The sequence below is a fragment of the Styela clava genome, chromosome 5 (assembly GCF_964204865.1).
Source record: "Styela clava chromosome 5, kaStyClav1.hap1.2, whole genome shotgun sequence".
Classification (NCBI taxonomy): domain Eukaryota; kingdom Metazoa; phylum Chordata; class Ascidiacea; order Stolidobranchia; family Styelidae; genus Styela; species Styela clava.
This window is the reverse complement of record NC_135254.1, coordinates 17,732,333-17,758,513: the sequence shown is the minus strand read 5'-3', so window position 1 is coordinate 17,758,513 and position 26,181 is coordinate 17,732,333. Positions and strand designations below refer to the sequence as shown.

Genomic DNA, 26,181 nt, shown 5'->3' with positions numbered 1-26,181 from the left:
AAGATAATGGGTTGCTTTTCCTTTTAAACTTCATATGCGAGGGGGGAATCTAGAAAGAAAATAGATGGAAAGGAACAAAATGGACACTTCTAGACTGTTGGCAAACCTCATCACCTCGGTCCAACATTTTTGGGTAAGCCCGTAGTATATGAACCAAGATGGCGGACACTGGAACGTAGTATATGCAGTGCAGTCTCTAGGACAGCGTTTCCCAACCTTTTTTGGTCGCGGACTATTTTCTCAACGGCAAAAACCTTTGCGGACTCAAGGTGCGTTTATTGCAACCGTACTCTGTGTGAAGAAGCAATGAAACCAAACACAACAAAAATTTAACATATATTAAAATCGGGAATTCGCTGCAATCACGCGTTCGTTAAAAGAGTCGACTGTTTCAGTGTTTAACGGTCTTTTCTGTGGCACAATATTCAATCCATGACAACGACAACAATTTAAAATGTTTTTCTATTTTAATTTAATTGTATTTTATGGAAACTCGCGTTTGTGTCGACTTACGACAAGATGAGAGCATTACTTATTTAAAATGCCACGGCAATCTGTGAACATACTAATTTGAGTATATATTGCCCGATTATATTTAGTTTTGATACATATTTTTGCGATCTTTCGAATTTGTTATCGCCGTTAGAAAAATCCTACTATCTGCTATCAATTTCCAGAAAGTTCAACTTGATTTAGTACTTATTAAAAATATATTTAAAGTATATTAGTAAATCAAAAATACGTATTCACTCCCTTGCTTTGTTATTAAAAAAAATGCGTGGTAAAGTGCTCGATTATGTTTTGATTTTTTTTTTGTAAATTCGACAAATCTGAGTTTTTCGTACAATACTTACGTCGCTCCAGTACTGTACGTATCAATATGGAGACAGTAAAGCAAAGAATCCTAAGGGAAAATGCCTTGATTAGTATACTACGGTAGCACCCGAAAATTTGCGATTTGCAATGTCCAAAAAAGCGTTTTTAATCGGTCGCGGACCATTATGAAGCTTATGGTGCTCTCCGTTTTATTTTAAGTATTTTGTATTGCCGCTTTTCAATTTAGAATATTTGGGTTGCCATCATTGACACCTACCAGGAAAAAAATTAATTCCTCGTTGTTGGAACTGGCGAGAAACACCACTTTCGATATGTATCTATTGACGCGTGTGCCGACTCGTGTTTTCGTCGGAAATCCACAAGTGAGTTGTGAAATCCAATTGTTTGATTAAGCGACGCGCAAGTGACCTGTTGTAAATTGCTATTCTAATAGTTGAATATATGCCCAGCCCTACTCAGTAACCAATATTTATTAACTCGATTAATGTTATGTGAATGAACTTGTTTTTTATGTTTCTTGTAAATTCTAACGCAAATCGTAACTTGGTTGATAGCTAAATTTCGCAAAAACGTTTGCGGCCCGCAGTGAATTTCTGGCTCGTTGCGGACTCATTCAAACGCTCCGCGGACTCATTTGAGACCGCGGACTCGGGTTGGGAAACACTGCTCTAGGAAGATCACAGCCTAGCGAGCTGTTTTCCTCGGTTGCACAAGTAACGGTAGTTTCGTTATATTCTCGATTCTAATGTGTTCTGCCCCGTTTTTCTAAATTAATTTTGGTAGTATTTATAACAAACAAAGCCAGCAAGACCACATCTCATCGTTTGATATATCCAAAATTAGAACACGTATACTATAATACCATCTTCACAAATTCTACTTTTTCTTCAGTCAAAGTGATTGACAATAAATAAATTATAATACTTTTGTACTTATAAATAAATATGTACTTCATTGAATAAGTTCCCAATCCTGATCATACTGATCCTTCTTCCTACTTAGATTACGTTTTGTATATAGTGTAAATAGGTTTTTATAAACGGAGAGTTCAATAAAAAAAAAAGAACCCGTGTCAATTTATTTATTTTTTTCACGTGTTGTATCGTTACCTCCCAGTAATACCGAATTCGCTCACTCTTATCGGTAGACTAGTTTGATGAATGGTCATGCTGATAAATACTGTTGTATTTTTGTTGAAGAAGCGCAATACTGAATATAAAAAATATATACTAGGTAGCATAATATCATCTAAATATAAGACTTGAAGACATAAACATGAATAACATTTAGAAAAAAATAGAAAAACGGCTTATACAGAATATAATTACATTATCCAACTAAATCGTATATATTGCCAAACAAATTCATGAATTACCGGTATATGTGTATAAATACAACTTGAGGCTGGATACGCAGACATTATGAAGTACAAGTGAGCCAACAGGCAAATGCTACATAAAAAAAAAAAAAAAACTATGTTTAACAGCGTAGTTTTAGAGAATATGTGTAATATAAAATATTTTCCGGCACCAAAACACATTCTAATTAAAACATAAGGTGGACACACCTCAAGGTCACAGTTGAAGATTGATTAATGGAAGAGGACTTGGTAATGTAACAAACATGTTAAATAATCATTTCATAAATTTCAGATAAAGTTGAACACTGTGGTCAAGTTTTTCACATGATAGAAAAAATTCGACATAATTGTCACTGGATATCTTTATCATTTCACATGGTATTCCACCTCGAGCACATGGATGTTTAAAGGTAGGATGGAAAATGAGTAATCAGAAAACGAAAAATGTTTAATTGATTTCAACCTAATTGAAATCGTCTTCAGGTAGTAATGGCTTACAGAAGATCAGTGCAATATCAAAATCCTAAATATTGATCACACATGCTTTTTTTGTCAATTCAATCTTGTAAAAATAATCTCACAACATTTGTCAACAGCTTGTCAAAAAACATTTATATGTTCAGTCCCGATGGTGCTAATAGACAGGCCAAAAGGCAACATTTGTGTGCGGGAATATGTAAGATACACAGTAGTTAATATGGAAAAATGCACAAAAATTCAAAAAACATTGTAAAAAAGACTTTTTATTCTGTGGAAGACATTGAACAAAACAAAATAAATAACCAATAAATGTACGAAACAATACATAAGTGTAGAGCGGAGATTCAGTAACTATATTTATCCGAGGTGCTGTGTACCTTCACCTCTTGAGGATATCTCAATAACCATGTTGAATGCTGCATAACATGGGATTATTACATGTGCAAAAATATGCTTTATAATTTACTCAAAAACAGGAATGGCTGAATAAGTAAGAAAGACATATTCATGCGATAATGAAGGTTTAGAGCACTCATTTTCCTTTATAGTGCTTTAGGATTGTTCCTTAAAATGTTCAAGCAGCTTTTTAGAAAATTTATTGCAATAATACAAGGGAACACTTTCCATACAGACCATGGTTATTTTAAAGAAAGTAGGTTATCCATATAATAACGGATGAGTAGACAGCAAAATATAGTTCACCAATAATTGTGATGTCAGCTTGAAGGAGCTAAAAACCTGCCTCCTTGCAGAAAAGTTGGCAACTATTGCAGTATGGTGCACTATATTGAAATCCACGAACAATCAGAGTAAGAAAACACTATTGCTAATTCTTTAGTTAAACACTTTTCGAGTTCACAGTTTTTAGAAGTTACCACTAGCATCACAAATAGCCCTGTCACGTTTTCCCTTTAACTCCTTTCCATTCATTTAAGATAACATTGTCTTTGCCCCGTTCTTTTATACAGTGATCAATTGTTGATAAAAGGTGGGGTAACCTGATAATTGATTATAAATGAAAGTATTATATATTAGGTCACATTGCCCAGTCGAGACAGCTCACCGACAGCTCACCCGAGAGAATGTCAGAAAAACAATAAAACTTATATTAATCTGCATATATCAAATTTATTACTTGTTACAAATCTTATTGAAAGATCCATAAAATAGAGTTGCATATTCAAACTTGCGGAAAGGAAACTAGATAAAACCTATTCATGGCCCAAAGTATCTTAGAAAAGTCTAAGACAAGTTTGAGATTACTTGTTATCTTGTTAAGTAATTTCTTTGCATGGTAGGAAGGAACCATGGTGATACCTAACCAGTGGTCAAACAATCTACCCCAAAGCATATGATCCTCTTGCCGTAGATATAAAACCATATATCCCGAATCAGCACTGCTATGAAGAGCATGATTTATAAGCTTGGGACAGCAAGCCAATCATACACGAAGCTATCAAACATCCACCACATTATGAAATCTTGAATGCTATGAAGGCACTACAAATTTAAAATTCCAGGTGAAGTCCTATACGTCGGAACTTAATTTGTTAGTGTGCTACACACAGCACTATGTTTCAACCCTAATTTAAATAAAATTGTACATTATACCTTTCATTCATTGCTTTAAAATGTGAATGATGTAGAACAGGAGAAATTGGATCATTTTCCATTGCTGCTTCTAATAATTTGGTTAATACTCCATCTTTAAAACGATGGAGTTTCAACCATGTTGAGTTTCTTAAACTGAGAAAAAAAACATGGATTTAATGAAACAAGAAAGCAATGCTCAAATAAATGCAAAATAGGGCAAAATGACTACTGCAATGTAAGCAGGATTGCAGCAATGTTGAGGGAATGTGACTTGTATTGCTAACTTAGGTTATCAATATCTCACAACTACAAGTCTTAATAATAATCTACAGTTTTTTTTACTTGTTATTCGTTTGTTAAGCAAACCACTACAAATTGTCTCTTGTATAGCCTATAAACATTTTCATTTAAAATTGATTGACTTTGTATAACAAAAGTTCATTCACTAACTTTAAATATATATTTCAATACATAATTATTTTTCATATCAAGTCATGCTTAGACAATTTTTTGTCAGATTTTTGATGAACTTGTTCTATATAGGCTATATAGCATAACATAACAATAAAATATTGGATACTTACATGCAGCATTGTCTTAATGGTGCTAAAATACTTTGTTCATGAAAATATGGATTTCCAAAACTGCAAAAATAATATAGTAATACTATTATGTAATATGTCAATACATGAATATGATGGATGCTTGGTGCCTGCACTTTGTATAAACCACCAATATGCTGAATATGTATGTACTTAAGGCAGGGGTCGGCAACCTACGGCCCGCTTATTGGCTTATTGACGAATCAGTAGAGAGAAAGCGAATGTATGCACCAGCACCACTAACCCTATTGGCAAATTATCATAGATTTCTGCCTGGATGAAGCACTGATGATTTTTTCAATAAATAGGTTTTTTAATATGAGATCCCAAAACCCCAAAAAAAACTATATTGATAGCAGAGTTACACGACCGCAACCACTACTACTCTACATCGGTTTAACTTTGAAACAAAGATGTCACAAGATAGTAGTGGATAAGAGGTTTTCAAGTTCAACATTGTTAGATATACAGCTAGGTGTAAGATAATTTCAAACTGAAGTTTTTTGAGATCTTTATGAAAGAATCTAGTTTAGCAATATTCATAAGGTCATTGTTATATTTTCAAATCAATTTAAAAAAAAAAACGTACCTTTTTGCATTATCCATCATAATTAACATCACATCTTTTCCTTTATTTTTGAAAACTTCATAATGATGTCGATCTGCATTACCAATTAAATAATCGAAAGCACAGGCATCAGCAATGTCTAACAACCTTGCACCACGATCATAAGGAGGTTTGTGTTTGACGACAGTATCACAGTATGTTTCATCTTTTTCCCACTTTGCAGATCGACCCTCAACATAGGTACGCTGAAAATGAAATCTTCGTTTTATAAGAATATTAATTTACCGAAATCAGGCTTAGAAATACAAGAACAAGGTAATAGCACTGATGATTATACAAAGGTATGACTTTGTGTATCCAGAAGATGATTTCCAACTGAGAATTTACATTTGATTTCACGATATTCAAATGTATGTGTGGGGGTGCTTCCAACCGCATTGCTGGGTAAGATTACCTTTCAACCCAGCTCTGCTTCATCACCTACCCAACTATTTTTTACCAAAGATCCGCATACAAAACTTCAAAATTATCCGCTTACAAATGTCAAAATTACTTGGGTTCGGTATTTCCAGAAATTATATTTTGGCATCCTTAGACGCACACTTCCTCAGCCGTTAGCAAATCAAGATTGTTCATTATGGTGTTAAAGTTGTTTTCATATATATTCAAAACTATGAACTTAAAAAGTGGACCTAATGATCCAAAATAAAGAATTAGGTGTGGTCCGAATCCAAATATTGAAATGTCCGGATTCAGACAGCGGTCCGCCAGTTGAGTAGTCCTGACCTATGGTACAGGAAATCAGGTGGAGCAATTGAACTCAAAATGGCTTATCGTGGGCGGATGGCCTGTCATTTGAAGTGCCAGACTTAAATGACAAAGTAGGTTAAGGTTATACATCTAGATTTAAATACCATGCCCACCATGTTATCCAGGGTGTAATAAATTAAGTAGGCAATAAAGAAATGGTCCTTCCAATAATAATAACTCCAACTCCTTAGACATCTGTAGATATCTGTACAGGGCCTCCTTCAGAATGAAAATCCTGACTAAGCATGGAATAAAAAAAACAGCATTTACTTAAGATGGTTTGAAAGAGAGTCTCAGTCAAAGTAAGAGGGTAATACTCCATCAAGAAATACATATTATATATGTTTTTGAAGCATACTAAAATTTGTAATAAACTACGTACCTGGTATGGATGTCTTAATTTTTCAAAAGTAGAATATTCTTCCGGTAACCATAATGTGACAGCACCTTCCATTATGTCACCTGCTGCACATGCTTTCTCTGATTCTTTGCAGTAATAACAAACACCAAAGTAACACAAATTTCCATCTGAATAAAATAAAAAAAAGTGTATAAATGAGGAGGGGTCAGTTTTTCATATACGTACTACAAGTGAATTTACCATAACATCACTGATTACACTAAATAGGGTTTACTATTCTGAAAGAGGAAGTGCTATTCCGAGTAACCTCTGGTTATTAACAGCCTCCTTCGCTAATCACATCCATAAATCTGAAATATCAACAGATTTTCCATTTTTATATACATTAAATGACCACAAACGGTTAGTCATATAGGAAATATATAAGACTATTTTGCAACATAAATCTATGTATACTACATGAATGTTTGTTTCAAGATCGAATAACCCTTCTGTTTTGTTTTATACACAATTTTACAAAAATTATTATTTTTATTCACAGTTCCACACCATAGGCACAAACCGCACAATAATTTAAAGGTACCCGTAATTCTGATATATAACGATATGTAAAAACTTACTATTAATTAAGTGTCAGAGGAATCTTTTCGGTCCGGAAATTGCCAACCCAATTTAATTATACACTCTGCGTGAATGGGGGACATGGAATTTGAACCAGCACTGAAACCTACGATGCCAATAGATAAGTTAGCACTGGGCCATATTTAATGACACCTTACCTTTCTCAAGAAAAGTTTTCTTCAATCTATCTGTTGCTACAGTTAAAACTTCATCTCGTAAATTGACAATTCTTCCTACGGTGATAGGCGATCTGGATCGATGGATGAAAAACAATGATAATTAAAGTTAACCCCTTAATAAAAGACCATACATTGAAAATGCCAGTAAATGTTTCAAAATAAATATTGTAGTAACACAGTAGGGAATCCAAACAAGAAGTAAACGCATAATACACCAATGTGTTATTGAAGGATATACATCCTACAAAATGATCAACAATCGATATTATGATGAAACATGACCAATATCTTCTAGTGTGCACCGGGCAGTTTTAATGAGATGAGAACACCTACCAATGAGTTTAGAAATATCTCTGACAATACATTCATCAAATTCCAAGTACAGCTCATAAGTATAAACCTATAAGTATACAGTGTAGCAGGGGTAACCTTGTTAGACTTCTGCCATGAGCACAAGAGTTGTTACATTTTGCATTGCAACTGTATAATAGGTCAACAACATCATAATATATATTCTGTGTGATATAATATTCATATTTCATATATTACTAGGATACCAATAATTTATTTGTAAATCAACAAACGAATAAATTGATCAAAATTAGAATTTGTGCAAAATATTGTAGTAGATTTGGCCACATTTACTGACAAATTAGAAAGCTAATTAAATTGATGAAATTTTTGAAAATTATTTTAGTTAAAGTCTGTTGGACTACAAAGTGGTATTAATTAAAACATGCATATAAATGATAACAATTCAATTTTTTATCAGAGTGCACTGAACTAAAAGTAGTAATCCGGCCTAACGATAGACAAGCTAAAAAAAATACCTTCTGAAGTTAAAAACTCTATCAAGATGAAAAGAAGCAATTTCTCCATTATGTCGATCAAATCCATCATATGGTTTTCCATCTATAACATGATCTCTTTCATATCTAAATATGAAAATAATACAAAAATTAGAAAAGACATGCAAGGTCACAGTCATGGTCTAACACTCTAGGCATTTATAATCTCATGAATTCTTTTTTAAGTATCCGCAATTCCAAAAATCGAAATGTTTTTGCATTTAATCACCTTTTTTGCTTGAAAACCACTTTTTGACCTCCATCCAAAATAAATAATAACTTTAATTGTGTTCCTTTAGGTAAAACATCAGCTTCTATAATTCTAGCAGTAGACATTGCATACAATATTGTCGCAAGTTCAGGGTGATTTTCAGGATATATCTGTCGCTTGTTTACCCAGGATGCAGCTATCTGGAATTAATCAAAAACAACATATTCTATATTCAATTGGAATGAATTAAAATTTAAATTGAATTAAATTTGAAACACAAAGTTCACAAAAATAAAAATTGACACAAATATAGCATCGGCCAATACCTCTTTTAAATATACGGTACTTTAATCAAATATAGCTGATCTGTAGCTTTGTTGAGTATAAAAGCATGAATGCATACGAGATGCGGCGCTCCAAAAGTGTGTATACCAATATGGAGGTAACTAATTTTGTTCGCCTACTTTATATCAAGTTGTGTAAAGGGACTGAAACCTATGGGCAGGGGGTAGATTACTATATTCAATTGGGTAACACAAACAATCTCCGAACTCGTAATAGAACTAAAATAAGGGAAATCTGAATAAAATTATGACCCTAAGCCGGTACACATACTACGGGAGTACCCGAGATGCTATGCATATCACTTCTCTTAGAAATATTTTGCTTGCAAAACCTGTTTCATTCTTAGAAATAAAACTCAAAGAAAGCAGCATAGAATAGTATTTTAATTTTGAAACCGTAATTCAACGATTTCCAATCAGGAGAGGAATTCCTTCCCAAGGCCATTTGGAGGGGGGGAGGGGTTGCTTTGTATTTGCTGCAGTATTTCTAGTATTCTTCAGTTTTTTATTATAGCTACAATACTTATTCATGAACACATACATCAGATATTAATGGAACTGTACAAAATGACAGTGCTACTCACGACATAACATTAGCAAAAGATCGATTAAAGATAGAACAAATAAAGTAGTTTTATGCATAGTGGGGGAGGATTAAAGAGAACCAAAACAGACAAAAAGAGAAATTTAACGAAACAGATTGGAAACTACTGTAGTTAGCGATGCAAATCTCTATTAAATTTTTACCTGCCATGGCCAGTTTTTGAAGTTAGATGCAGCAGATCGTACATCTATTTGTAGTCTCCGTAATTCTGATTCAATAAATTGTTCTTTTGTCCCTTCATTCAAATTTGGAGGCTTCAAATTAACCTCAAATTCATTAACATTTACCAAGTTGGGGTTGGCATTTTTGGATTCTTTTCCTATAAGTTGTAATCTGAAAATAAAATAGATTTCAAGTTTGTATAAAAATTTGATAAGGATCAATTTCCAATGCCTTTAACTTGAATTCTGGGTTTGTAAAGTATAAAGTACCAATACAGTGAGGCATAGGTCTTCGATTCAATGATGTCCCGATATTTGGATGAATAAAACGAAATCTAATTTTATAAGACGCCTTGAATATATATGGCCATCCTTGTAATCTAATTACTATGCTATACTGAATAAAATGATTAAAATATACAAGATACAGAAAGGTAAAAATTCAAGAAAGTTGCCAAATATTAGAATTTCATTCATCACCCACCTGACTTGTTCTTTGGAACGATGTGAATATTTGGAAAAATTAATGGTCATCACAATCAGTGTAAATATTATTACAGCTAAAACAATCCTTGCTTTCAATTTCATTGTGACATGCCACAACACTTAAGGCAATAGGCTTTTCCGTTCCGACCAACGTCGGTTGTCCAAGAAACCATGTAGAAATGCGAAGTAAAATTTATTTATTAGTAGACGTGTTTGGTTTTGGTGGCATTAGAAAAATGCCAGTGACGCAGCCATGTGCGTCACTGCGTCGCGTAAAGCATGCCACTTTATGCCAACAGTAAACAAGAAGTAGACTACACAATGAAAAAAAATACTTAAAAATTGATTGCTATGGCACATTTGAGTATTGGTACGAAATAAGATCAAAAGCACTAGGAATGTTGGTCTAGCCCAGGGGTTCTCAAACTTTTTGTGTTGCGGAGCCCTTGAAAAAGTTGACTACTATTCACGGAGCCCCAAAATATATGTTAAAATTGTTACTTTCCGAATAATATTCCTGAGTAAGTTAAAAGTACTTTACTTAATTTAAATGCTAAACCTCTTTTAATAGGTTTAATACAAGTCATAAATAAATCTAAATGTAAATGATAAATTGTATATGCTAAAGCTGTAAATTTGACACTTGACAAACATATTAGTAAATTAGGGGTCGAATCTTTTTTCTTTAGACATTTTTGAAAGACTTGAACGGCCGCTAATAACGTACGCGATTGCATTTCGTTACAATCGCCGATTGTTTTCGTCAGCATGGCGGTGTTTATTCTCCCTTAATCAAAAATTTCCTTCGGCATAATTATACATGTATTGTTCCACAGTATTGCTTTTTTGTTCTCGTGGGGAATTATGAGTTCAATGTGAAAAACATGCTACCATATTATAGTCATCGGAGATGAAATGCTAAAAATAATAAATAATAAAGAGATAAATCCGCAACTCAAATTTCTTGATTAAAGAAGCGGCATTCTAAAATATTAAAACTAAAACTTAAAATGAAAGATAACACGTTAAGTTTTGTTTCAGCAGACTCACGTAAAATTAAAAAAGCTTTAATAGACACTGTAAATCACAAAATTTTGTGTTATGTTAGGTTTTCTTTGGTTTTTCATCGTAGTAACTGCAAAACCGAAACACAGTCGATTGTGCGCGCGATGTACCTTTTTTTTCATTCTGAAACCACCGACTGAGCATGATGAAATGAAATAAATTTCAATCTTTCGTATTTTGCCCAGACCTCACAATTTTTTGAACGACAATATCTTGTTCTCGAGTGCGAAAGAACGAAATCAAGCTTGACAAATCCCAAGATCGCAAGAATACGACTGCAATTTATTTATAGTTGGAAGTTTATCGCGCATTTTATGTTATTTTAGAATAGTATTCTTTCATTTTAGTAATCCTAATCGTAATCTCGAATCAAACGTGAGTAACGATGAGCACAATTAAATCATTACGACAAGACACTTCAAATGCTCGCATCGATCATGGATTGAATATTTTACGCAACAGAAATCTCGTTTTCTGTTTTTTTTTAATCGCGAATATTGTTGCGTAGAATTTCCGATTCCAATTCTGAACCCCCTCTGTCTTAAGAATCCTGGCTACGCTCCTGCTTATAAATAATGCCATTTTTTAATTCCGTCTCTTTGCCATATTTCGAGGCTATTTCAAAATTTATCAAAGCTGTTACTTCTTCTTTTAACAGTTACAAAATTAACCAATTCAGTATTTTGAAAAGTAATTGAATAGCTCGCGGAGCCCCTGGGTTTCTCTCACGGAGCCCTGGGGCTCCGTACGGAGCACTTTGAGAACCTATGGTCTAGCCCAGTGCTCCGCAACTGGTGTGCCGCAAGACGATGCCAGGTGTGCCGCACAGGAATTGCAACTTTTCTCTTCTTTTTCAATTTTTTTTATTTATCTTTTGTTAATTTTACGTTAGTCTACTACTCTACTAAAGTGAACCTGCCTTTACGTTAGCTTGAGCGACACCAATTCAATTTCCTGACACCCCCCACTGCGCATTTGTGACGTAACAAGGAATAGGCCCATATGTCAAGCAGGTCAAAAGTTTAGCAAAATGGATAAATTTTTAAAAAGAACATCCAAAACATCTGATACTGAGCAACATATTGTACCTAGCACAAGCAACGTTATAAAAAAAACTCATCAAAAGGAAATACAGAGAAGATTACATAAAATATGGATTTTCTTGCTGTGGTAACGGAGATAGGATAGGATAGGATAGGATTTACATATTTATCCCGGGGGAGAGGAAAGCCGATAAGACGGCTTATCCATATGGCGAACCACGGCCTCTTGTCCGGTTACCATTCCAAGTCGGGTATGGGATTAGTTTTACTGTATTGTTTGTTTTCGGAAGCATGGACTTGGTGGTGGAGGAAGCCGTAACCGACCAGCGGTTACGTGAACCACCCAACGACGGCGAGGAGTCCAGCAATCCTCTCGCACATAACCATTCCTGCATGGGATTCGAACCTGCGAACCCACGCAGAGTAATTAGAGGTGCGGTGGCGAGCGTATTCCTAACGCTTAGCCCGTTGAGCCACACCGCCGCGCCGATATGTCCAAATTCCAAATTCAGTGAAATTCCACTTGATGTGTTCTAGATTTCAATAAAAGAAGAATATAAGCGCACATTTCCAATGCAGCTATTGAAGTATTGCTCCATTTTTGCACTATTTATGTGTGCGAACAAAGCTTTTCCTCTTTATTACTGAATAAAAACGATGAACGATCCTACATAAAAGATGTTGATGGCGAACTTCGAGTTGCTCTTTCACGTATTGATCATAATATAGAGCGATTGTGCTCTATATACAACCACAAATCTCTCATTGAAATATGAACATAAAACAAAGTTACACTTCGTTTTTTTCGTTTGTTGTGGTGTCCCGTCGAATTTGGCAAGTTTTATAAGTGTGCCGCAGGGTAAAAAAGGTTGCGGAGCACTGGTCTAGCCCACCCTACAATACCGCGCAATCAAGTACCTAATCTGTATATATATGCATGTTCGTTTACCGTCATGGTCGTGGCGTCTTTAATTGTTCTTTTATTTGTTTATATTATATTTACTGCATCCTACTGATAACCATACCGTTGGCTCGGTCTCCTTTATATAACCTTGTTTATGAACAAGACACAAAATTTCGAAGTGAATAACGAATCACACAGAATATGCTGAAATAAATAAAAGTAATACTCTTCAAGAGACAAATACAATCTCTAACCGTTGAGAATTTCACAAAGTAATTGGTGCAGTAGTTGTAAGAGAAAAGCGATTTTCATAACAATAAGAAGAACAACAACAGCATGATAACGAAACGATCGATTGGAGAGATGATTTTTCAATCATATATGCCGAATAACAAAATGTTTAAATATTTGTACCAAATATCATACCCAGGTGTCTTCGTAATACAGAGTAACCCAAAACATTCCCATCATTTTTCGAATCCTGTTACAAAATGGGATGTTTTCAACAAAAGTTATGTTCTCTCCAGGACAGTGGTTCTTAAACTTTTTGAGCCGCGCCCCCCTTTGAGAATTTGCGTCATTGCTCAGATTGTTCAGGCATAAAACGCATCAGAGTACAACTTCGCCATTCACTGTCGTATGTATAAAGCCATACTCAAATAGTGGTTATCATACATTCTCCTTTTTCCGCTCAGTTTGCAATATCTGGTAAAGTCAAACTAAGTTTTGAGTAAAACTAAACATGCAATAAACGTATGCTTTTTGCGCTCTAATGTATTTTCTGCTTAAATGTATACATGAGACACGTAAAATTTCAATCAATTGTTTACTTCCTCACTATTGAGCGATGCAAAAATTATTTACTGTGTGTTAAAAATACACAACAATTACAGACTTTTTGGCTTGCCTAACGTCTCCAAAATTCCTTACCAATACCTTTGGACAACCACCAGGTTCAAAAATACAGTTTACAAAATGGAGAAGTGGAAATGAATTTATGTACGTTTTCAGCATGAAGAAAAGCATTTCATTTTTATTAGCTATTATGCATGTGCACGTTTTTCCGACCCTCGACCGCTGACAAAATAAAGCTGCTAGTGACGTTTGCGATTGCATTTTGTTTGAATCTCCATTGTTTTTGTCAGTGTGACATGTTATATCGTAAGTAGCCTATATACTACTACGGTTATATAAGCCGTAAAAATCTTTATTTCGGTGTTTATTCTCCCTCGATCAGACATTTTTTCGACATATTTTTGTGCCGCGAAGACGATGATAATTATTTTTTTTTGTCTTCGCATGAACCATAACACCTGTGAGGAAAACGAGTTAGTTTTTATTATATAATCATCAGCAAAGATATGTTGAAGATAGAATAAAGAAATGAATCCGTAACCAAAACTTTCTTTATTGAAAAAGCGACATTATAAAATACTAAAAATGAGACGAAAAACACCATGAGTTTTGTTTTGGGGTGGACTTTCTTAGACATTGCAAATCTCATATATTTCCTGTGCCTACGGCACACCTGTAGTGTTTTAAAGCTACCGACTTGAAATACATTTTATTCCGTGGGATTTTATCGCAGATTTATTTTATCGAGTGGCAACATTGCGATAAAGCGGAGTAAGAGTTGCAGGGACAGGTCATATATATTGGTGTAATTGGCAAGTGTACGAATCAAAACAAAAGGTAAACGGGCACTTTGCCACACATATATTTGTCCGCGGATTGCCGTGGTATTCTGAAATAGTGGTGCTTTTATTTTATCGACGTAATCGCAGATTTGATTCATCAAAATTAAATAAATAAAGCAACCATTTTAAATATGTATATCGGTCATGGTTTAAATACTTTATTCAACAGAAAAACCATTACATATCCGTTGAAAAAGTCGGCTCTTTTAACGAGTGGCGTAATCTCGACGACTGACTCAGGAGCCGTGCCGCGGGGATTTCGAGTCGATGAATATGTATTTTTCAGATATATATATACTTTATATGTACTAGATATCAGATCTTTTTAACGACGATACCGAATTCGCATGAGCGCAATATATATCAAAACTAAATATAATCGGGCAGTTGATCACACATTATTATGGCCGCGGATTGTCGTGATATTTTAGAACAGTTATGAGTTTATTTTGACGTGAGTCTCCGCAATCGCAAGTTACCTTGAACACAGATGAATTAAAATTGGAAGCCGGTATTTTCAACGAACGCGGAGTCCGTTTCAGGAGCCGTCACATGGAAATTTCCGATTCCATCTTTTTATTATGTTCACTAATTGTTTGAGCAGTGTACTCCTTCGAATACCCTTTCAGAGAAAAATGCGAGGGGTTCAAGTCCAATGAATGAGTTACCCATTTGACGTCACTGCTGACTGCTGATCAGCGTTTCCTGAAATCGTTCTGTCAGCTAATCAAGGGTGTAATTTGATGTGTTCAAGTGATATACAGAACTTCCTAGACATATTCACGTAACGTTCTGTTGTGTTGGTGGATTACCGCTTCCGGTGATCAAGAGCTCTGACGTCATCGTGAAGCACGTTGCGTTGCGGACATTCTTGAAGGACATTCGAATATTGAAGCTGGTCTTGCTAACATGTCTCTCGCTGGATCTACTCTGAAAGACTTTTCAGTTAACCGGTATAATTAGCGTGCTTGCTCTACATATGCATTATAAATAAACATTACACGTTCCTCCGTTTGAGCTTTTTCCGGTCTTCAACCCAATACGGACCGATTACGCCATGTTTGCAAATGATTACCCTGGTTGCGTACATAACTGAGTGTAATGTTCTCTAGAAAGCTTCCTTCGGAAGTGCTGTGCTTGTGCCCCAGTAAACATTTTTGCTACCCTGACAGCAGAAAGTGCGTAGCAGCTTTAGCACAAAACTAGGGTGTCTCCAATGCCAAGGAGGTAATTTGGAGTACCAAGCGCCCTAGATTTCTGAAATCTTTGGGTTTAGCCATACGCAAACAGACCTTCAGGCGCAAACACAATTAAATCCTGTTTTTCATTTTCTTAGAAGTAAATCAAATCAAATCTTTAATGCAAGGTTACACATAACACGCGATATCCAAAGCATGGGGCACAACACAAAAGATTCTATTTCCAACAATATATGTACTAACAAGATTTGAATCTATCGTTACTCCTTGTGACTTTCACTGTTTGTGTCTGTGTGAATATATATAGATATATATATATATATATGTAAAATGAATTGAATCAATTTGCCCCTTGGAAGTTCAAGAAGGCGAACATCAATCCCGTTTTGTATTGCAGACTTTTTTTGTATGTTACCATTCAATATATTTTTTTTATCTCTGCCCCAAGACAATTGATAATAATCTTCCACCGAATTCAATCGATGGAACAGTTCAGGTCGCCCGAGAGCAACGAAAAACCTAATTCCGACACTTAGTCAAATTCACCGAATTTCGAACTGTTTTTATTAGAGTTTGGTAAATTGTTTAGTCACAAGAATATTATCTGAAATAAGCCGCATTACTAACAATGTTTTCAGTACATAGTATTGGTACATTAGTCATCATTCATCAGAAATCCAGATTTCGAACACGTGTGACGTCTTTTCCCTAGGGCATACGATGAGAGGTTAGAATAACAAACCAATCGCTTCAGCTTTAATAAGTTGAAGCCTTAAATTAACGACAAACATTTCAAGTAAAAAGATTTAATCATGACCGAAAATGTATGACTTGCTTCAGGCGATTGATTTGGATGTCAATATGGATAAACAAGATGATAATAATTTAATACTAACTTTTGGCATTTTATTTTGATATGTAAGTCGAGGTACAAAAATGATGGTATAATACATGTAGTACCTGTTGATTCAAAGAACTCTGTCAAATTGTGATTGCCAGGTTTAGAAATTCCACTATAATTTACATCATGCGAATTTAATATAATCTTCAAATGGATGGGAAATTATATTGCTAAATATATATAGTCAGCTTTGTAGATACTTGGAATATTAAGTAGCCTATTATATTTGATGAGAGATATTATATATAAAAACGTGGCTTATTTGTAATTTCAAATAAATTATCTGGCAGAAGTTATTTTACTGAGAAAGCATGAGACAATAGTTCATGAGGTATATATATATTTATATGTACAGTATGTAAGATCCTCCTATATTATTTCATAATGCACTTGTTACAGAAAATTAGCCGCGATGGCTGAAAATAGGCCTCTAGCTATTGTGTATTCTATAATGCTTCTTCTTGGAAGGACGGGTGCGTACATACAAACGACAATGAACAACGAATTCATGATATGTACTTCCGTAACCGGCGTATTTGGCACAGTTGCCAGTGAAAACGGTGTTAATGATGATAGGCCTGTTTTACAAGGACCGGGCGGTGCTCGTGGCCCAGCAGGAAAATCTGGGCTTCCGGGTCCTAGAGGAGAGCCAAATTATGATAAGGTTACAAGCATGGTGGAAAATAAATTGCAAACAATACAGGGTAATGAATTTTGCATTCAAAATGGTTATGGGTTATGTGTTTAATGTCATTTTCATGCAGCAGGGTAATTATAGTAAGCTTGTTATTTGATAACTTCTTGGAGCAAGTATATAGCTATAAATAGAGAATTAATGAATGTGTTGCGGGTATCGTGTAGAACATTTGTAAGACGTGGGAGATGGTTCGTGGGTATTGCAAGTAACCTGACAGATTCTTTATATTGCATATATAAAATCAATATAGGCTGTTAATGTAATCTAGATGTCATGATTTTGTAAAAAGATGGGTCGTAACTGGATTAATGAACAATATGAATAAAAAAAATTCATCATTCGTCATTTTATTTTCAGCACGTGTCTTCAGATTAGAGTCAGAAATACAGCAACTCAAAGGTCTGTATATAGATAGGTTCATGTTTAATCGTTGAACATATTTTTTGAATCGTCGATGTTTCACAAGCACCAATGTATTTTCCCTACAATGTTAGCGTGGTGAATCAATTAGATCGATTCACTTTATGAGTCAAGTCAAGTTTATTTTTTCTTGCAACCAGTAAATAGTTACCCGAACACAAATTACGAGAAAATGATAAATACACAGTTTTATAGTGGGGAAGGAAAGCCATGGATAACAAAAGCTGGTTATCAAGCAGCGACACCTAAGGTGCTTATATCCAATTTAAAAAGTTTGAAACTATTGAAATTGAAACTGATTCGAGATTACTCATATGAGTGATTTTTCTAGCCTTCAATATTTATATATATAGAATGGATAAATACGGATATGACTGAGTAAATTTAATTTTCAGCTAATGGTTTTAGTGGAGGCTCAACAACAGGAATTGTGGCGCCGACTCTCTCTCCAGAAGAAGCGAAAAATGGTATTTAAATTTTGCTGTAAATTTCACAATTTATTCGTTTGTTAGTTTCGTTAATTAGAATACATGTCAGTATTAAAATGGGCTAATATCAATATTATTGTGTTTATATTTTCAATCGAAGCATGATGTGTTTACAGCTAGAGATTGCATGGATAAATTCAAAAGTCCTTTAAACATTGACACAATGTGCTACAGCATTATCGGAGGAGACGGGCTTCAATGGACATTCAAAGATGCAGAGGTATAAATTTGTCTAAACTTCATAATATAAGCACAATCTCAAAACGACATCCAATAGTTCTATCTAGTCATTTGACTAAATCAGACTTTAAAATAATCAGATTTGGCAACGACGTCGCGAATAATCATGATGAGAAAGGCCTGCGACTTTTTAGGTCTTGATTTATTTCATTTCCTGCATTTCAAATGACTGGATTTTATAGAACCTCGTGCAGACAATGTTTAAAGTAATAATTCGAACATGGAACTCTGATTCCATTTAAATGCAGTATAGTTACTTCAGGTTCGTAGAGATTGCATAAGTACACCAAAAACAATTAAAATGCCAATCTAACTGTTTTTTCTTTTTATTTTGTCAGTCGAACTGCACAAAACTTGGAGGATATCTAGCCGATTTGAACGCTCGATCACTATATGATAAAGTATATGATTACATCGATAGAACATTCAGTACTGTAGTGCAGGCATGGACTGGAATGCGGTATGAGGTAAGCAGGAATACTTACGATTTATAGCTATTAATCTTCAGAGCTATCATATGAACTTACACACGGGCACCGTGTGTTTTTTATAAAACAACAGAGTTTACTAAATGAAAACCGTTTGTTTATAAGCTTTATCCGTAGAATTGGTATTTCATCTTTATTTCAATTACCATTTCTAGAAGGAAAATTTGATACAAACAGACGGAAAACAAGCTGGGTTCGTCAAGTGGATGGCCTATAATCCTCGAAAGTCTTCAACTTCGTACTCTACTTATTACAGTAGTTATACATATGTGTACGTCAACATAGATACAAGTTCACGAATAATGGGATTACAAAACACACCTGCTAGTAAAAAGCTGGCATACGCTATCTGCCACTATGACATGTCAAATGCCGCCACCACTCGAAGAAGTACGACCACGCAGAAGACAACTACCAGTAGTTACGACGACTATGATTCAGACTATTATTATTACTCTAGCTAAATATACATATATATATAATCAAAGGTGAATACTCGGAGAAAGCCGCTTGAAATACCATCAAAATTTCGAATGGTTCCACTCTATCTTTATTGTTGTTTTGAAATAAACTCTAGGTTAGGCTGAAAATACCAGAGGCTTGAATACTGTTTGAATACCATTTTGTAAAAAGGGCATTAAAGACACTAGAAGTCCAGAATACCGTGTACAGACCAAGCATAACTGGGCTCCTAGCGTACCGTTACCAGAGGAAGCAATTGGGCCACCTGGACTGGAATCTGATTCTATGATATCCTGTTTTCTTGTACCAGCACATGTTCTGAAAGCTTTGACCATTTAATGTAATTACGAATATCTTTGTACATTAAGAGTATGAAATAAAGTTCGACAAAGTATTACGCCACAAAGTAAAGTCTCACTTTCCCACCAGAAGTTTTTAGCAAGATAGATATTTTACATTACGCCTTATAAAGACTGAGTCAAGTGAACTGTTTCACTCTAACGCTTCAAAATTTAATTGCGAAGGATTGATTTAATTGCGAAGGACCTTTAGCTAAGGTATGATTTAAGATGATTTCATCGATGGAGTATAGGTCTACAACCACCGTCTCTAATTTGTTTGAAACCTATCACATAATTTGGTACTCCCGTAATATGTGAACCAAGATGGCGGACACCGGAAGGTAGTATGTCTACCAGGTTAGGGTTATATATATGTCACAAGTCGATGGAGGTGAAAAATCTTCATCTTCTTTAATAAATTTTGCTTGAAATGCATAGGTGTTATTCCCAATAAATTAGGAATGAGACCTAGTTGATGAACCTACCTGGAATTTTGTGCCTAATTCAAACCTTCAATTAATTCATTTTCATGGCATGATATTTCACGCAAGTCAGGACTCGATAGAAGGAATGTCACGTACAAAATGAACTTGATAGCATCATTATTTACCTAATCTATACCGAACAACCATTATTCATCCTTTCAATCCGAATGACCTTTTAAAGCAAGCATCGAGTAATTGATAGATAGCAAACGTCCGCTCATGGCGTTAAAATAGTGCCCAAAGGTTTCTAATTCGCTTGAATTGCATAAAATAACTTAAACTGTGTTCATATGCAAGTGTCCAAATTCAACGAAGCGGCAAATAACATAACTATAAAATGTGTGAAATTTGCAATCTAGGACATTTTTTAAAATCTCATTACAACGAATAGAATCTGCATGTTCGGAGTAACTTTGCAGTTCGCATTTTCATTTTTACATAGTTTTAGCATCTCGATGTAAGATTAACCAGGACTATATACTTGATTTGTCTTTCCATACATGAAACAAACTTGGTGTAAATCAATCAATAATTTTCAGAACGAAATTTCTATAGAGAAGGTGCAAATGACACAATTATTAATAAAAAAATCACCATATTGTCACCTCATTGAGTTCACGACGTTTACGTTGTCTTACAACGTCACGTGAGCAGAAATATCTGTGCTGCATTATGTGTCTTTTGATTAAATTCAATAATAGACACAATTAGCCTCCAGCAACAGAGGTTACGTAAAACAAAATCTAAATATCGGATGAATGTGTCCAAATTAATGTTGATAACACAAACTGCAGTAAGTTTGAAACGTTAAATGTTTTAGTTTTTAAAATAATTCTCTTCAGTAATAATCATTCCCGAGACCTGGGCGGTAGTGGTAACGCCTGTTTGCATAGGGCATGGTCTTTGTCGTTTTCTGTGTCGTGGTGCTTCTCCTTGTAGTTGCAGCTCCAGATGTGTCAAAATGGCAAATAGCGTATGCCAATTTCCGGGTACCCGGTACGTTCTGAAGTCCATTAATACGCGAACTTGTATCGATATTAGCAAGCACGTACGTATATGTTCTATAATACGATGAGAATGAACTTGTCGACTTACGAGGATTGTAAGACATCCATTTGGCAAATTTTGGCTCTGTACCATCTGTTTTAAGAAGTCTGCTGCGCTGTGAAAATTAAATAAAAACATAATAAGTCGAATTTCTTATGATAACGCATGCCAAACACAAGATTTATAGTAGTCCGTTTATTGGAATATATCTTAGCATCACCCAGGTTCAAGTGAATAGACAGGCGTAATCACTCACTTGCTTGGCAAATAAACGATGGCCCAAACAACTACAGAAGCGTCCCCAATAATCTAACTTAATACGTGTCAATATATTGCTCATATATATATTATCCCTATTTACCATCTGAACTTGCAATTTGCATTCTAGATTGGGCGAAGCGCGACGTTCCGTTCTTTTATATATATACATTAGTGCTGGAGAGGATCGTTTCGAAAGAGGTGGAGAATTTCAGGAACTATAATATACATTTTTAGTGCTTTCTATCACAAAGTCATCATTCAATTTTGAATTAGAAACGTGAATTATATAGCCTACTTTACGATTTATGAGAAAAATTAGACTAAATATGAATACTCTATCAATTTGTTCGTTAATAAAATGTTGATTAATTAGTGTAGTGAGATTGATTAGAATACGTATGCAATTAAATCTGTTAATTGTACCGCAGCAAGTAACCACATATATGAAATGTTACAAGCAAGCCTTCAAAATTGAAATTAAATTTTGAGCAACTTTGATATGAAAGATTTCGCTGAAGTCAGTAGTAATCATCTCCGATATTAAGTGGTCGAACGGGGCCGTATGATATGCGCGTGTATGGACGACGAGTTTTTCGTGTAGTTTCTGTTGTGATTCTTCTCGTGGTTACAGCTCCAGATATATCAAAATGACAAATTGCGTAGGAAAGTTTGCGAGTGCCCGGCACATTTTGAAGGCCATTCACGCGGGAACTGGTGTCAATCCTGGCTAAGATGTATGTGTATGATCTGTAAAACGAAGTTCCGGACTTGCGAGGATTGTAGGTCATCCACTTCGAGAATTTAGCTTGTTTGCCATCAGTTTTGATGAGGTTGTTATTCTGCCAAACGAAAATACATATTCGAATCATTAGTATTAGACACGACGTGGACCTATAAGTCTCTTTGTTGGTATTGTTTTGCTGTTAGTATTTTAGTTATTGCTTTGACATTCATTTTTGGTGGTTGAAGATTAATGTTTCAGCTAGACAGATATTACTTTTATTTGTTTCAGAAATTCCTTGAGGTTCCATGGGGTCGGTTTGTTTTTGTGTGATGACGTCACAAAATGAAAAATTGCGCACATTGTTCCCCGTTCGCGATTGTTGCGCTCTGGTCACCAGTCGAAGTCGGGAGGACTACAGTACCGGTAGTGTACAAAATTTGATACCCGTACTTCTCCGTTTCGTCCATATTTGAGCATTGCTCTCTCGTTATTTAATCACCGGATGCCGAATTTCATAGATTTTCAGCCTCGTTGAATATCTTCATATTAGGGAAAATGCTTCACTAGATTTTAATTTGACTAAACCGTGCTTAATTTGCGGCGTTGTGTATTGTATCTCATTTTTACGCAATGCATTTGAATTACTGTAAAATCTTGCCTAATGCACTGATACAAAGCATATAAATACCAGTTATATTTTTATTCTCATCAATTGTTACAGCAAATACAAGACGAAAAAAAGAAGCAAAAATCAAGCAGCATATTAAACAACAATTTGAAAACCTTCAGTTTTGTTTTCTTTAATAGAAAGCAAACTCTTGTAAGCGCTGTTTTCCGCTAGTTTTATAGAGCATTTCAAAATTCAAATGGAACAGCACACCAGTCACGTTATATTCTATCCTGTTGTTGTGGGAGTTGCAGAAGTTGTGGAGTTGCCTTTTAGATCATAACTGCAAATGGCGTATGCTCTTTTGGTGCTGCTGCGAGTGTTGGACAATCGTCTAATGTAGGCTGAGGTGTCCATATATATGTAGACCTTCTGGTATGATGCGTAGTACGAAGTAGTTGATTGTCGCGGATAACCGGACGACCACTTAGCGTAAACCGCTTCTTTCCCATCACGAAGTAATAATTTGTTATCCTGCAATAAATGGAACGAGAGCTGATTTAAATTTTTTTTTTTTTTTCAATTTTAGTCATTTTTGTTTTCTATTTCCCAGTAGTTGTCCAAATAATTTCCATTTATCGCGAATGAACAAATTAGAACTTCATTGAAGGATCTATCAAATTTGCATTCTCATGCCAACAACTAGCTGGATTAAATTATCCCGCATTGCTGTATTCTTCAGTGTAGTTATCTTTCTATCTATCTGTTTGTGCCGAAGTATTTGTATGTGTGAACAATGCAGTTTAACAACGAAAATTTATGGAGCATGTCACACACTTTCTTTATTCGTTTGAGCTTTCTCAGCATTTGACAGTGATTGAGTTAAACAACATTGCCAAACTGAAAATAACTTGAGTTACAATCGCTCTTTTCGTCAAAGGTGATGGATTCAGATGACTTATTACACAGTTCAACGCACAATTGAACTTTGAACTACGTATACGCATTTTTGATTGAAATATCTTACCTCGTATCGCATACCAGTCCAGGCCTGCACCACTGTGCTGTAGGTTTGATCAATGTAGTTGTATATTTTGTCATACACTTCACGAGAATTGAGATCGGCTAAATATCCTCCAAGTTTTGAGCAATTTGACTAAAACAAACAAAAATGGAATAAATGAACAATGTACAAACAGGATATCTGTCCTATTGCCTTCTAACACTCAGATACATAAGTAGAGTTATCGATGTACTCATTTATTACACTCACCTCTGCCGCTGTAAATGTCCACAACAACCCTTCACCGCCAATTATGTTATAGCACATTGTGCCTATGTTGATCGGACTTTTGTATTTATCCATGCAATCTTTGGCTATGAGAAATTTACACGTTAATTACTAATAGTTTTAAAATTGAGTGATGGGATTTTGGATTGGGCATTGGAAAAAGTTCAATATTGTAGCCTAAGTTATTGTTGTCTATTATTGTAAAGTGTAAACCATCGTGCTATTGTTGAACAATAATGGAAACTAGTGAAGTGTGCACAGTTGATTATTATACAATTGTTCAGTCCCATGACATGATTGAAACGAAATGAAAAGTTTGACAGAATTCCTCGCAACGTTGTTATGTTTGAGATTTGCTTGCAAATCAACTACTGTCATAGAGGCCTTGTGGCTTATTTGATAAAATGATCTAGACTAATTCCTAATGACGTGTTTTCCGTATTCACAATAGACCAAAAATATCATATTAAAAAAAGGGAAAATCAAAAATGTTACCATTTTTTATATCTTCTGGCGATTGTGTGGGTGGAACATAGCCTCCAGAACTACCTCCGCCTCCGCCTCCGCCGCCACCACCACTGGCTGAAATTTAAATATATATATTTATAAGTTTACATTAAATAAAAAATGTTTACATATATAAAAATGTGTAAATATGCGGGAATTTCTAAATTCCGTATAGTTTCAAGACGGAAAAGAGATTATTACTTCTTTTTTGCATGAAATGAGAAGTATTAAACAAAGATATTGATCCTAGCCGGTGTCATATACCATGCGTATTTTTCAATTATTATAATAAGCCGTTCAATTGAATATGTATATCGTTCATATTAAATATATATTCTTTAATTGCGTTTACCTTTTAGGCTTGCGAGTTCGGATTCAAGTTTGAATAGTCGAGCTAAAAAGTGAAAAATATATTGTAAATATCAGTTCAGTACGGTTACTCAAAAATGATTTCGTTAGTACGTGGATATGATAGCTTTTTTCATATAATGAATTTCAATACCGAAAAGTTAATTTATTTCATTACTTCCCTGTGAGCCGACCTGTAAATATTCGTAGTCACGATTGTTGGTAAGCTTCACAATACCACAAAAACAATTAAATTATTTACCATTAATCGAGTGCATTTTGTCTCCAACAATTGTGGAAACTTTTTGATAATTTGGTTCTCCTCTTGGACCCGGAAGTCCTGTTTTTCCTGGTGGACCTGGAGATCCTTCCGGTCCCTGCAAAACAGGCATGATTCCCTTTTCTGAACTATTTTTTCCATCGCCCAAGGTTCCAAACACACCTGCAACAGGTCTGCAAATCATGTACTCATTGGACATAGTTGTCTCAATAAAAGCACCGCATTTTCCAAATAGAAATACGGCAAATACCGCTATTCCTATTCTTTCTGCCAGTGACATGCTGACGGTACTTAATGTAATCTGTATAGAACGCCGACGTCGTTTGAAAAATAGCGAGAGTAATGGCTGACTGAATAATAAGAAACAGTACGTTTTGTGGTGTTTTTGAGAATCGCCTCGAGCGAGGTAGAAAAATAACGCATCATGAAAAATGTCATGTGTTCTAAATACAATGGCAAAACAACGTTCTCATCATAAATTGTAGCAATTCCTATTCGCCTCGGGGAACGGTAGATGCCAATCTGAAGTGTTCAAACTCTTGTTATGCAGTGACTAAGCACACGGCAATAAAATAGGTTAAAGCTGGGAAATACCAATCGGATTAAGACATATGATGTTAG

At 35.0% G+C, this 26,181-nt stretch overlaps 3 protein-coding genes across 5 annotated transcripts; 1 reads left to right on the top strand and 2 right to left on the bottom strand.

Annotated features, from left to right (window-relative positions):
* Positions 1-1,791: 1,791 nt before the first annotated feature.
* On the bottom strand, positions 1,792-10,466 carry LOC120344046 (glycosaminoglycan xylosylkinase-like). The gene is made up of 10 exons (XM_039413131.2): positions 10,064-10,466; positions 9,562-9,751; positions 8,489-8,670; positions 8,242-8,346; positions 7,391-7,482; positions 6,633-6,778; positions 5,462-5,685; positions 4,855-4,914; positions 4,289-4,423; positions 1,792-3,675 (listed from the first exon to the last, which is right to left on the bottom strand). Exons 1-10 carry the CDS (start codon positions 10,165-10,167, stop codon positions 3,576-3,578), a joined length of 1,338 nt encoding a protein of 445 aa, XP_039269065.2. The 5' UTR covers positions 10,168-10,466; the 3' UTR covers positions 1,792-3,575.
* A 6,788-nt stretch (positions 10,467-17,254) lies between these two features.
* Positions 17,255-20,067, top strand: LOC120344050 (uncharacterized). Its single transcript, XM_039413136.2, has 6 exons — positions 17,255-17,578; positions 17,929-17,970; positions 18,387-18,458; positions 18,596-18,699; positions 19,058-19,186; positions 19,363-20,067. The coding sequence occupies exons 1-6, from the start codon at positions 17,287-17,289 to the stop codon at positions 19,669-19,671; spliced, it is 948 nt and encodes a 315-aa protein (XP_039269070.2). The 5' UTR covers positions 17,255-17,286; the 3' UTR covers positions 19,672-20,067.
* Positions 20,068-20,837: 770 nt separating this feature from the next.
* On the bottom strand, positions 20,838-25,944 carry LOC120344048 (uncharacterized). 3 transcript variants are annotated; one of them, XM_039413133.2, is made up of 6 exons: positions 25,543-25,939; positions 25,285-25,326; positions 24,921-25,007; positions 24,408-24,511; positions 24,162-24,290; positions 20,838-21,657 (listed from the first exon to the last, which is right to left on the bottom strand). In XM_039413133.2, the coding sequence occupies exons 1-6, from the start codon at positions 25,838-25,840 to the stop codon at positions 21,334-21,336; spliced, it is 984 nt and encodes a 327-aa protein (XP_039269067.2). In that variant the 5' UTR covers positions 25,841-25,939; the 3' UTR covers positions 20,838-21,333. The 3 variants fall into 3 exon arrangements, with proteins under 3 accessions (XP_039269067.2, XP_039269068.2, XP_039269069.1); XM_039413134.2 differs by lacking the exon at positions 20,838-21,657 and adding an exon at positions 21,699-22,642 and having other exon boundaries at positions 25,543-25,944; XM_039413135.2 differs by lacking the exon at positions 20,838-21,657 and adding an exon at positions 23,209-23,668 and having other exon boundaries at positions 25,543-25,925.
* Positions 25,945-26,181: the final 237 nt, after the last annotated feature.